This window comes from Rhinolophus sinicus, chromosome 5, assembly GCF_057876585.1.
Source record: "Rhinolophus sinicus isolate RSI-liver-muscle chromosome 5, RSI-T2T, whole genome shotgun sequence".
Taxonomy (NCBI): Eukaryota; Metazoa; Chordata; class Mammalia; order Chiroptera; family Rhinolophidae; genus Rhinolophus; species Rhinolophus sinicus.
The window spans coordinates 106,588,094-106,601,412 of NC_142505.1; the positions used below are offsets into that span (position 1 = coordinate 106,588,094).

Genomic DNA, 13,319 nt, shown 5'->3' on the forward strand with positions numbered 1-13,319 from the left:
TGTTTTTCTCCCTTTATTGGGACAGAACAGACTGACAGAAAGTGTTCCACCCGAGTCCACACTGAAACATACATGTGTAGCTGAGACCACTGCGGCTTGGCGGCCAAACTCGGCCCCTAGGTGTTACTTAGAGGTGAAAAGTGCCTTCACTGGACCCAGTGGCTGTGGAATCAGCCCACTCACCCACGCCTGTGGGTTGGCCAGGGCTCGGAAAGGGGTGGGCTGCCAGAATCCTCCTGCGGCCCCCTGCCACGGAGGTCTGTACGTAAGGACAGGTCCCACCTGGCAGACGAAGCACTGGCAAGCACCCATAAGAGCTACCCTCTCCCAGGAGCAAAGCTGGGCACGAGGCTCGGGGTGGGAGGCCTAAGTGGGTGTCCAGCTTCTCGTCCTGGTTTGCCCTCCCTCACCCCGGGGAGGCGTCTTCTGCTACAGGCCAAGAAACGAGCCGTCCGACGAGCACTCATCATCAGCGGAGGGCGTGACATGTGGCAGAAGGTGGGAGAGTTTGTTCTCGGTGCCTCGTGCAGGCCCGCCCAGCAATGACGTCGGGGTCACGATGCCGCCAGGGTGCAGAGGGTTGGACCAGAAAAGAGATGGCCCACGCTCCTCCTGTGCGGGGACAGTGACACCCCTACCCTCGCCCTGACCCAAGAGGCAAGAAGACAGTGAAGAGCTGCTCATGGGCCCTGGGCTCTGGGCGGCCGGAAGGGAGACGTCAGAGGCTGGAAGCCGGTGCCAGGGCCTGGGTGAGAGAGAAGAAGGCCTGGCACTGCATGCCAGGCTCTGTAAAAGAAGATCCACAATGCCTGCCCTCCAGGGGAACCAGGAAGGGGGACAAGGGGAGCGGCGTCGGATGTCGCCCAGGAGGAGGACCCGCGGACTCAGCAGATAGCTGTACTCAGGGCTGTGACTTATTACAGCAGAAGGACACCAGGTACAGTCAGCAAAGGAGGAGTGGGAGGTGACGTCCAGAGGCAGCCAGGCCCAAGCTTCCCGTCCTCTCCCAGTGCAGTCACACAGCACACGTTTAACTCCCCCCGTGATGAGTTGTGACAACACGTGTGAAATGTCCACCAGGGAATCAGGAGAGCCTCAGGGCCAGGGCTTTTACTGGGGGCTGGTCGTGTAGGCTCTCCCGCCCGCTGCCCGACTTTGTGCCCAAGTGCCAGACTCCCAGAAGGAGGGCAGCTGCTCTTACTATTCTGGGAATGGTGGGGACACCCCTGGGCGCCCAGCTCCGGACGGCTGCCAGGGGCCACGCTGGCAGCAGACCTTTGCAAGCGTGGCAACGTCAGGCCAGCTCCTTTTTCCCTGTTCTGTGAAAATGCCTCCAAGACTCCTCCCAGGCGGGGAGTGTATGTGTGTCTGTGTTTCTGTGTGTGTGTGAGACTGTGTATGTGTCTGTATGTCTGTGTCTGTGTGTGACTGTGTGTCTGTGTATCTGTGTGACTGTGTGTGTGTATGTGTGTGTGTGTGTGTCTGTGTGACTCTGTGTGTGTGTCTGTGTGTGTGTGTGTGTGTGTGTGTGTGTGTGTGTGTAGGGTTGGAGGGGTGAGGAGGTAGCCGGCTGTTGGAGGAAGAGGTCCCCTCCTCCTGGACAAAGGGAGACATTGACAGAGGGGCGCATATGCTGCCTCTCCCGCCTGGCTGTGTGTGCAGAGGGCCGCGCTGTGCGTGCTGTCGTGGAGCTGACAGGCGCTATTTCTCACCCTTGCATGAATTACGGGAAAGTGTGGAGCAGCTTCTCTGGCTCAGAAACCCCCACTGGCATGCCTAGCAGTGCCACACATTGGAACTGGGAGAAGATGATTTCTAATTTTCCAAACCAATTTTGCTGACCTGATTTTTTTTTTTTTTTTTTTATCAGCTGTTCTGCCAAGAAAGGGGATTGAGGAATGAAAGTAGCTTAATGGGACAGGCTATTTGGGCTGCAGGGCTGGTGTCTCCATGGAGACGGAGAGGCAGGCTACATGTAGACATGGGTGGGCTGGGATGCCGGGAGACGGCTGTGAGCCTGTGACTAGGCTGGGATGTGTATGGACAGCGACAGCCCTGCTCTGGGGCCTGGCTCTGGGCTTGGGGAAGCAATGGATGTGACTCCGCCAGAGCTCACGCAGATGCTCTTTGTGGCAGAGGTGGGCAGGGGGTCAGCAGGCCCCATCCCTGCCCTCGGGAAGTGAAGTCTGGTGGGGCGGGTTCGTGGGTGAAGAAGTCATGGTAACACAGAGTGACACGTGACCGTGACCAGGACAATTGCTTGGGAGCCACAGAGAGGCCTTGCTCGTGAGGCAAAGGTCTGGGAAGGCTTCCTGGTGTGTGTGTGTGTGTTCCTAGGGCAGTAGCAAATGGTGACATGGGACAGATAAGCAGAGGCCACATGGTGAAGACAGTGTAGTGCCAAGGAAAAACATGTGTTTTGGATCCAGCCAGACCTGGCTTCTAGGTTGTGCTCCACTACTGACGGGCTAGAAAATCCCACCACTTTCCTCTGCAGTCCTCACGTTCATCACTGGGAAAGCAGGACTATCAACGGTCTCCACTGTGTGGGTAGGTCCAGGGTAGGGCTGAGAAGATCCTGTGTGTGCAGTGCTGACAGCCAAGGGAGGTGAGTTTCTTGCCCTCCTCGCTCCGGAAGCCAGACAAAGGATTGAGACCTTGTCTTGATCTAACCGCAGGCTCTAGCTCATGTGCATGCAAATTTCCTGGACTTGCGTGGAAATGCTGGTTTCTGGCTGTGATGGCTGACAAGGGGGTCAGATCTCTGGGTGTGGGGCCCGGGACTGCATCTGCTCTGTCTTCTGAGATGTTCTGAGGCTCAGTGAAGTCGTAGACCCACTGCGTCAGGACAGGAAGTCAGCCCCACCTTGAAATGGTCAGAAAAGTAATTTCGGAAGATCCCTTCAGGTGGATTGGGAAGGGGAGGTGGGCAGACCATGTCAGAGGTGCTTTTCTGCGCCATCAACACAAATCACCAGCAAACCCTTTAAATAGTAGGACCCACAGGCCCTCAGAAGCCCAGAGACAGAGCACAGCCTGTGTGTGTGTGTGCGGGGGGTGGCTGTCGGTCTGGGAGGACAGGTCACAGCTGGTGGCAACACAGTATAACATCCAATGATTCTCTGCTGAGGTAACACCTGAACCAAATTCAGCTCTCAGGATGCACAACGGTAACAGTCCCCGTGAGGCCGCAGGAAGCAGGAGTTTGTCACTTTGGCATTTGCACAGTGCTGCTATTTGCATTGTTCCTCTTGGTTGTAGCTTATGACAGTTTTGTGTAAATTAGTGTAATGACGTAGAGCCGCTTTGCAGATGGTGAAGCTGGGGTGGTCCAGACCAGGTGTGTGAGAATATTCTATATGATCCGGAGCGGATGGGCCGCAGTGTGTAAAATGGGAAGAAGCAGAAGGAATGGTGCTTTCCGCATGGATGCACATGGGCAGGAACCAATAGCAAGCGCATGAAAGCAGACTTGAGATGATGGCAAGATCATAGTGGGTGTTTTTCCTCTTAGATTTCCAATATTGTTCTTATAATAATGGTGCAGTGCATTCTTAATAAAACAATGAACTCTAACTTAGTTTTAGATTCATCAGCCGTGTAAGATGGGGTTAGGCAGCTGGACTGTAGACCTGAGTTCAAATCCTCACTCCGCCCTCAGATGCATAAAGCCTCTCCGTCTGCCTCTGAAAGACCATCTGTCAAGTGGGCACATTGATAGTACCTCCCTGCAGGGTTTTGAGGACGTGTGTCTATGCTGCATGGATGCTAACTGAGGTCGTTACCATGGCGAGGCCTATCCTGGGGCTCCATGCACTACCACGTTCTGCCTTACAGCAGCCAGTGTGAGGCAGCCATCGGTGTCACCCCCATTCTAGACAGAAGCAAGTTGAGGATTCCCAAGGGCAAGCAACTTGCCCAGGGTCACATACAAGTAAGTGGCAAAACCGGGCTTTCAGTGTAGACAGCCTGGCTCCGAAGTCTCTCCTCCATTCAGTGGCGGGTGCCAGGCAGCGGGCCAGGAAACCAGGGTGTCACTGGGGCAGAATTTATGGAGGCTGTGATCCCCTCACACTTTCCACTCAAACCCTGTTGTCAGGATCTTTGAGGCCGAGCCAGGAGCAAGGCGCTGGGTGGCCTGATTCTGTCTCTGGAGGTTCCTGCTCTCACATACACGAGATGAATGTCTGTGGGGCCGCTCTGTTTTTATCTCCCCACAAAGTTTAATTTCCCTGAAGTGAGTAGTTCTATTGCTTTGAGGTTTTCAGGGTTTGCATTCTTCATAAAAGAAAGGGGGGGGGGGCTTTCGGGTATTGTGGTGCCGAGGTTTTGCGGGACGTGAAAGACAGTGAAGTCCACGCCTCCTGCCGCCAGGATGGGCCTGGATCTGCACCCTGGCCTGGCCGACAGCGGGAGGGCTTGGTTTTGCTCCTCTCCCTTCCTGACTCCTGGGATTTCCACATCTGTGGTGACATATCCTGCAAGAAGAAGTGTGCAGTACACCGTGTCTTGCTTCATTGCACGATTGTGGCAAATGCAGCTGTGGAACCAGGAGACATGGATCAAAAGGATGGTTAGAAGTGGTTAGGACCGAGGGCCTCGGAATCAGACATTCCGGAATCCCGGTCAGGCCTGCGGCTTCAGGCCTCAGACAAGTGCCTCTGCACCTCTATTTGCACAGCCGTAAAATACGGGTAATACTTGGATGCAGAGGACCTGAGCTCCGGGATCGTGGCATATGCTGCACGAGTGGTTCTGGCCACTCTTACATAGTGAGTGGTGGTCCTCACCGCTGGCTGCACGTTGTCCCCACCCAGAAAGCTGACAAAAACACGCGCGCTCTGGACCCACTGCGTCAGCCCCGAGGGTGCTAGGCCTCTGGGCATCAGTGTTGACCCCTTTAGGGTCCTCGCTCCCTCCATCCATCCCTCCCTGTCTTTTCTTTTTCCAAGACCATCATCTGCTATGCTCCCCGGTGGAGCTCTGGGGGTACTGTGGTGATCAGACCCTGCCCCTCCCAAGCGGAGCTTTCATCAATGAAAGATGGAGTAAGGGAACCTGTCCCGTCGCCAGGCCTGCTGGGCCCTGCTCCATCTCCCAGCCAGCTGATGACCAGGGGGAGGGGAGTGTCCAGCCCGGCCTGGGGATGCCAGTGCTGGGAGGTCTTGTCCTGCTCCTGAGTCTGCCGAGAGCCGGGGCCTCTGCTCAGTCAGCGGTTGCCCTTGCACACGACCATGCAGTTGGGAGGCTTTCTGGGGTTACCCCAGCCCAGCATCAGGCTGGTGGCAGGTGGTGGCAGGTGGGCTGCCGCTCTCACTCGCTCCGTTGCACGTGCGGGGTCTGCGGCCGCACCTTTGCCCAGTAGGCACGTCTGTGTCCCAGCCTGGCGGCAGCTCTGGTGAGGCGATGCTAGCAGGAGCTTAAGGTCCCTTTGACAGAAAGAACCTACCTGGGCTCTGAGCATTTATTTTTTTTAATTGCGGTAAAACTCACATCACACAAATTTACTTTAGAGTGAACAATTAGGTGGCATTCAACACATTCACCGTGTTGTGAAACCATCACCTCCATGTGGTGCCCCAACATTTCCATCCCCCCAGATGGAAACCATTCACATGGGCAGTGCCACCCCCACCCCACCCTCCAGCCCCCGGCAACCACCGGTCTGCATTCCGTCCCTGGGGGATTTCGTGGAAGTGCAGCCATGCAACGTGTGGCCGTCTGTGTCTGGCTTCCGCCACGGAGTGTGGTGTGTTCGAGGTCCGTCCACATTTGTGACATCTCCCCATCCTTCACCCCTTTGTGTGGCTGAGCCACATTCTGTCACCTGACGAGATGACAGTTTACTTACCTGATTCGTCAGTTGACGGACATTTGGGCTGTTTCCACCTCTTGACCATTGGGAAGTCTGGGCATTGAAAATTCTTTACATCTGTACTCCAAACAGCTGTTTCTCCGTCCTCAGCATTGCGTCCTAGTCTTGGGAGTCCCCCTTCCCTGTACTAATCAAATCCTATCTTCGGGGACCCTCAGGGGGTACAGGTTCCAGCCTCACTGACCTCGCTGTCTCTTTCTCGATCTCTCTCCACATCTTGCGGGTGACTCCAGCCTGATCTCTGTACCATGTCACCTCACACTGTGACCACCCCACGCCCAAGCAGGAGGCCGATGAGAGTGCAACAGGCTGCGTCTGAGGGTTCAGGGGACAAATGGAAGGGTGGCCAGTGCACAGTGTCAACAGTAGCTTAGAACTGGACTTGACACGTCACCATCTAAAAGGAAAAAAAGCACTTTTCTCTGTACTCTCACAACACTTGACACCACATGTAGGGGGGTGGGGTTTCCACACTACGCAATTGTCTACTTCTCGGTGGACGTTGGCTGGAAGTCCTACAATTTAACTCAGCTCTGACCCTAACTGCCCGGGTTCGCCCAGACCCCATAGGAGAAGGGCTCAGTCCCACAAGGCGGACGCGAGTCAAGTCCCAGGCTGTCGGCCTGTGCTTCTGACTGGCTATAAACCTTTTCTCAGGTTCAGTGATTTCCTAGAATGGCTAACAGGGCTCAGGAAAGTGCTTCATTTATTGCAAAGGCTATTACGGGACAGACAGATGAGGAGATGCACGGGGAGGTCCGGAAGGGTCCCGAGCACAGGAGCTGCTATCCCGGTTGCCGGTTGGGGCTACACCACCCTCACGTGCACGCTCTCTTACCTCTTCAGCCAGCGAGTCTGGCAGCTTCATCACATAGGCGTGATTGATTAAACCATCGGCCACTGAACTCAGTCTCCCTGAGGTCGGGGGCGAGGCTGACATGTCCAACCCTCTCATCACGTGGTTGGTTCCCTGGCAACCTGCCCCCCTGCTTCAGGGCTTTCCAAAAATCACCTCATTAACATAAACTCAGCTGTGGTTGAATAATAAAATACACTCTTTTCACCTGTAGGGATCTGAGCTATTTCAGGAACTGGGGACAAAAACCAAATACTATAACAAATATTCCTGGTGCTCTTTAGGAGCTCTGTGCTGGGAAATGGGAACTAGGACCAAATGTATACATTTCTTATTAGATCACAACGGCACACTGTCCTAAGACCTCATGCTCACAGACAGTGCCTGCCTGTGGGATTTGGACAGACGCCCTCCCTGCATCCTCCTTCTTTTCCTTTTCAGAATCCCCCCCCCACCCCTTATTTAAAGCTGGCAACAAACCACTCTGTGTTCGGACCAACGTAGCCTCCCGTACCCTTCTGTCTGTATATACCGCACCCTGAGTGGGGAGGACCTGGGGTGGGGACCCCCAAAGTTGGGTTTTGTTTTGTTTTCTGAATCAAAAGAAACTTTGTCTCCATAAGAGGAATTCTGCCATATTTCTAGACCAATGGACTCAAAAGGCACCAGTTTTCTAAAACAACATGAATAAAAACAATACTGGTTATATAACAATAGATACCCAATGTCGTGGGAGTTAGTTCCCCACCACTTTGTACACAGGCGATGGATGGGCCAGAGCAAGCCTCGGGGTACGGACGGAATCAGCCATTTACTCCTTTCTGACAAATCCTCATGGTTGCCCCAGGTTTGTTTGGTGCTATATTATTATTATTATTTTTGAAAGCTTGTGTGTAGGTCATGGTTAGCAGCTGGGTTTTCACTGAGCAATTTGAAGACCATTCAATGCTTTCGAGCAGAGGTGTGACATGCCTTGACTTAGGTTTTGAAAGGGCCTCTCTGGCCGCTGTGTGAATGCACTGTAGGGGTCAGGCAGGCCACAGTTGGAAGGCTGTGGCGAAAGTGCAGGTGAGGTGATGATTGCGTGGGCCAGGGTGGGGGTGACTGAGGTGGCAAGAAGCGGTCAGATCGTGGATGTATTTGAAGGCAGAGATGATAGCTGCTGCTGGTCGATGGCATGTAGGATGTGAGAGAAAGAGAGTCAAGGATGACTTCAAGATCGGGCCCTGCGTGACTGCAAAGGTGGAATTGACATTTCCTGAGATGTGGATCAATGCAGGGGTCCAGGTCTGGGGGGGAGGAGAGCGGTTTGGGTTGGGAATGTGTCTAAGGTGCCAATGGGACGGCCAAGTGGAGGGGAAATGAGCAGTTGATATCTGAGATTGGAATTCGGTGCTGGCATCGTGGTGGTGATGGAAGGCAGGAGTTCCGGAAGTGCCGTTCTGATGGGCTTACTGATGGGCTTACTGATCACCTCCCCCCCCCCCAACACACACACACAGTTAACAGGAAAAGTAAACGAGGGGAAAATCACACATTGGGCCAAAAAGGCGCCTCAGAAAGTAACCGGCCAAAAGAGTACAGGTGGTTTGCTCAAGGTCACAGTGCACGTTATGACAGAGCTGAGACAGGTCCGTTTTTGGGCCCCCGGTACCCCCACTCTCTCTGACACGCCAGACTGCCTGCTGGCTCCGATTCGCGGCTGCGCGTGTGGACCAAGGCGGGTAGCTGAGGCTGGTGACTCTCAGTTCTGTTTTCCTCCAGGTCACCATCCTCGTCAGCCTGGCCCTGGCTTTCCTCGCCTGCATCGTGTTCCTGGTGGTTTACAAAGCCTTCACCTACGACCACAGCTGCCCAGAGGGGTTTGTCTATAAGGTAAGGGCCTTCTGGCAGGTGAGTGGCCCCAGGTAGCTGTCACCTTCAATTAGAGTTTATCAATGTGTTCTTCTCATTGGCGTTCAAATTCTGGGTATGGCATTCTCCCTGCAGACTGTTTAAAATGTAATTTGTGCCTGGCACAGGGTTTCCAAGATTTCATGAAGGACTCAGTCTCCAGGGTGGCACTCACCAGAGGGACTGCACGTCCGCAGTGAGGGACAGTCACCCTCTTTCGAGACATGCTGCTGCATCTTCAGAAAGCTCTGCCCTGCATGGTGGTGAAGACAGGGAACAGATGCTTCTGAGCTGGTCTCCCCGAGTCCTGACTCTCACTCTGACTGCTCCATCCTTTGAAGAACTGAAATGTCTGCATGTCTCTCCCCTCCAAGCCTCTTGTTTTCTCACCTGCAAATTGAGTGCTGAGAATGCCCACCCCACAGGCTTTTGTGGGACCTTCCGGAGAGAATTTAAGTAGAATCAGTCAGCAAAGGACCTTTTAGAGAATGGGCTCTCAGCAGATGTTAGAATTTGCTTCAGAGCTAAAGCGGGTGACATTAATATGTATAAATCACCCTTTACTGAGAACCTATCAGATGCCATAACCCTCTGTTAGACATTTTCATAGCCATTCCCTCAAGGGAGCTGCGTGCCCATTCTGAAAACCTCATTTCCTTGCTCCCACTTTACAGCTGAGGAAATGGAGATGGGAAGTGTTTGGTTAAGACATCAAGTAACGTTCCAAAGGGAGGGTATCAAATGTAGAATACCCCCACTGAAAACACACGACCTTCCGTTCTGCTGTGTGACTTCCTGAGACGCCATTCTTAGTATGAAGCTGAGGGTCTGAAAGGTTGCTGACAACTACCATGGAGGACAGTTGACTGAACAGTGACGTATCCACACACTGGACTCCAGGCAACAGTGAAAATAAGGGAGGAAGGTGTCCAGACACGGACGTGCAATATCTACCGTCAGGATAAAACGGAGGGAAACAGGCACTGCCTGTGTGTGAGGACGAGGGGGTGAGGGGTACAGCACATTCAATTATATTTTCAGAAAGAAGTTCCGGAAGGAAAAATTAAACAGTGAAGATAAACGGTTCCTGGGGTGGGGGGAAGGGAGGGAGCAGAGTCGAGGGGACGGCTGAGGATCCAGGCTCCCCGGCGTGTCTTGTTGTATATATTTGTCCTTGACATTTGTAAATGTTTGACATGCCTTAAATAAGACCAAGTAATTCCTGAACATTAAAAACAAATGAACCAAAGAACCTAGCCCTATATCAAGCTGGGGACATACACTTACAAAGAATTAAATGTTTCAAACAACTGCAGCACAGGACCTTGACTGTACACCCTCAGCGGAACATATTCCAAGGCCACAGACAGCTGTGGAGAGAACTTCAAGTTCACTAGTTAGTCCGTTAGTCGTGATATTGGGGTTATTTTGTGACCCTTGGATATGTACATAGTGTAGGACAGAGCAAATATGCAATTATGTCAATATTGTGAGGGACCAAGGCTTTTGATGGAGAGCGGATACACATAAAATCAAGGCAATAAGATAAACCATCTCTGGCTGCGGGAAGCAGTGTATGTGTGTGTGTGGGGGGGTCAACCTGGTGAGGAGCAGCCTGCGGGCCACCAACAGTGTCCAGTGCGGCCACACAGACAGGAAGTGCCGGTGGTGGTTGCCCTTGAATGACTGTCGCGTCATGTTTATTTCTCCGGCGTGTCTCGCGGACCTGTCAGCCTTGGTGACGATGATAGTGGTGATGGTTGGGAGGCCTCCTGAGTGCCAGGCCCAGGCCAGGTGCTGTCACTTGCCTTCTGGCCGTGGCCCCCGATGGGGTGGCCGTGTCCCAGGGCGGGGTGGAAGCAGTCTGTGAGCCACCCCTGACTCTGTGCCTCTCTTTCCCAGCACAAACGCTGCATCCCGGCCTCCCTGGATGCTTACTACTCGTCCCAGGACCCCAGCTCCAGGAGCCGCTTCTACACGGTCATCAGCCACTACAGTGTGGCCAAGCAGAGCACGGCCCGGGCCATCGGGCCCTGGCTGTCGGCGGCCGCCGTCATCCATGAGCCCAAGCCGCCCAAGAGCCAGGGCCACTAGAGGCCCACCCACCGCCAGAGGAGGGGGGAGAGGGGGCCCGTTGGCTAAGCCGAGCTCCAGTGACAGACGACGCTGTGCTCCCGGGGTGTGGGCGTGGGGCGGGCGGGCGGGCGGGCGGGGGTCTCACCTAAACTGTTGTGCACTGGAGTTGTCTGAATCGGTATTTCTTTTTGTCTTTGATATTGTTGATTCGTCCCCGAGTCAGGCTCATGTACAAAGGCATGTTTCGTGTTGACTGTTCCCATGTAAAATATTTTCAAAGCCGCTGCTTATTATTTGTTAGGAAAAGATAAGAACAGAAAAGGAAAGAAACAGAGAACACCACCACCAACAACAAAAAGGATTAAACTGGCTGCATCTGGAAGACACTGAAGGGCAGTGAAGACCCTCTGGGCTTCTTAGATGAGACACTACCTTCAGCATGGGCTTCCGAAGGTACAGAATACCTGACGACGTGGGGGTGGGGGCGGGGGTAGGGGTGGGGGTGCTACTTAGTTGGAGAGGAACACGGGGAGGTTGGAGGGCCGAGTTGGAGAGGACTGATTGTGACGTTGTAAGCCCACGAAGCAGACAAGCCAAGTGCGCTTTTGCACGGGTGGCTCACGGCTGACCCACGTGGCCTGCGGATATGTGTGGTGTAAGCCAGCACTGAGAAGCGGGCAGGCTTTTTTGTCTTTTCTTGTGTTTCCAGATCTACACCTGGATACTGCCCGTGTGTGTGAGAGGGCAGGGGTGGCAGGGAAGAGATGGACAGGACGGGCATGTGACCTTGGGCCAAGCCCTAAGCACAGGCACCCGAGTTTTAAATTTTCGTTCGGTTGTTTGTTTTCCCCAAGTGCTAACAACAATGAGCAGAACAATAAAGGTCATTGCCAGGAACCTCAGGTGACAGCCAGGGAAGCTGAGATGGGGCTGCAGCAAAGCCAGAGCGTTTCTGGAGGAGGCTTTTGCCCACTCCGATGTGTTGACATGGGACATCGGTCCAAACTCTCTGATCTGGTTCTAGAAGCTGTGACAAGGAGGCAGCGTCCGGCCCTCCAGCCCTGGGGTCACATCAGGTCCTCCCAGGTCTACTCTGTGGGTGTCGGCGCCAGGCCCAACAGGGCCAGACCTGGCTGGCAGAGTGGGTCCTTTGAGATGTGCTACTGTTTCCCACGAAGGTCTGACGGGCCATTTGAAGGGCATTTTGTGTGTGTGTGTGTGTGTGGCTACGTTTCCGAACTCATCAGACACTACGGCTGGGTGATAAGACTGGCACAGCTCAAACTATCCTGCCAAACGCTGCCACCTGACTTTTCCTCCCCCCGACCCTCCCAGCACCCCAAGTCACCTGTAAATTCATTTGTCATCCGGAGCAGAATAACAAATTGTCCCTGGCCAACCCGCTGAGCGCTTTATAATTTTGTGGTGTATTTTTGTCAGTAGGTAGCAGAGGCTGAAGTATTTTTGGTGTAATTTTTGAATTTTTCTGACAGGAAACAAATAAAGATAGATGTGTCTGAGAGTCGTGACCGTCCTTTTATAACTTTCTTTATCTTCTGCTCAGTGAGCCTGTCAGGAAGAGGCTGGGGGCAGAGTATCCTGTTAAGCTGGGGCTGGAAGTGGGCTGTGAGGGAGCCTCCGTCCATCCTCAGGTAGCAGGACCTTGAATGATGCTCAGGTGAGAAGCAAGGACCCAGAAACGCACCTGGGTGCTCGCCCCGCAGCCTAACGTCCTGCAGTGAGCACCTGAGGGCCAGGCGGTGCTGAGCACGGCCATTCAGCAACGAGCGCTGCACATTCCCTGTCCTGAAGTCCAGAGGGGAGTCCAGTGGAAACAGACAAGCAAAAGGGGAGCCAGGGTGCCACTGGCACAATACAATTGGCCATTAGCCACCAGCTGGAGGAGGAAGATGCTGGGTAGTGAGTGGGGCCCTTTTCATGATCAGCTCATTTAAGGCCTCTTATCACCTTGGAAGGTAGGGGTTATTCACCCACATTTGACAGCCGAAGAACATAGATGCAGGGATGAAGAGGTGGCCCAGGGCTGTAGCAGATGACCTGGGGTTCGAAGCCAGCTGTGTGTGACTCCTTTGCCCCCCAGACTGCTTCTGTAAAGCCCCGAGCAATGCTCTCGAGGTTGTAGTTCATTTCCCAGAAACTCAAATGAGTTATCAGAAAAGCCAAGTAGGTTATTCTCAGCTGGGACTCAATACCCGCGGTTCATAGCCTACCTATAAATGCCCCTTGCCCGTGCCACGTGCTAAGTGCTGTGTGTGTCTTAGTTCATATACCTTCTGGGAGGCAGGTACCCCCGTTGTCATCGTCACTGTCATCATGGCCTCACCATCGCCGCTGTTTGGAGATGAAGGAATGGAGACTCCAAGCCAAGCAGCCGCTGGTGACCACTCCCGTGTCTGGGAAGCAGCGGAGCTGTGACTCCAACCACAGGTTTGGTACCAGCGTCTCCCCACAGTGCCGTCTAGCACTGACTGCTCATGTCGGCAGCCTGCTTGGTAGCTGACGGTTTGTGTTCACAGCTCTTCTCAGACCCAGGTGGCAGGCCCTTCAAGGGAGAGACCAGGCTGACGTGGCTGAGGCTCCAAGCTCACTGCTGCACGG

General features: G+C 53.9%; 1 protein-coding gene across 1 annotated transcript in view; it reads left to right on the forward strand.

Moving 5' to 3' along the window:
* NSG2 (neuronal vesicle trafficking associated 2) overlaps positions 1–12,222 on the forward strand; it is a 44,231-nt gene extending 32,009 nt beyond the window's left edge. The window contains exons 4-6 of the mRNA XM_019741508.3: positions 8,496–8,606; positions 10,527–11,153; positions 11,725–12,222. Of these exons, the coding sequence (XP_019597067.1) occupies positions 8,496–8,606; positions 10,527–10,718 (303 nt within the window). The 3' untranslated portion in view covers positions 10,719–11,153; positions 11,725–12,222. The remainder of the gene's footprint in view (positions 1–8,495; positions 8,607–10,526; positions 11,154–11,724) is intronic.
* The last annotated feature ends 1,097 nt before the right edge of the window (positions 12,223–13,319 follow it).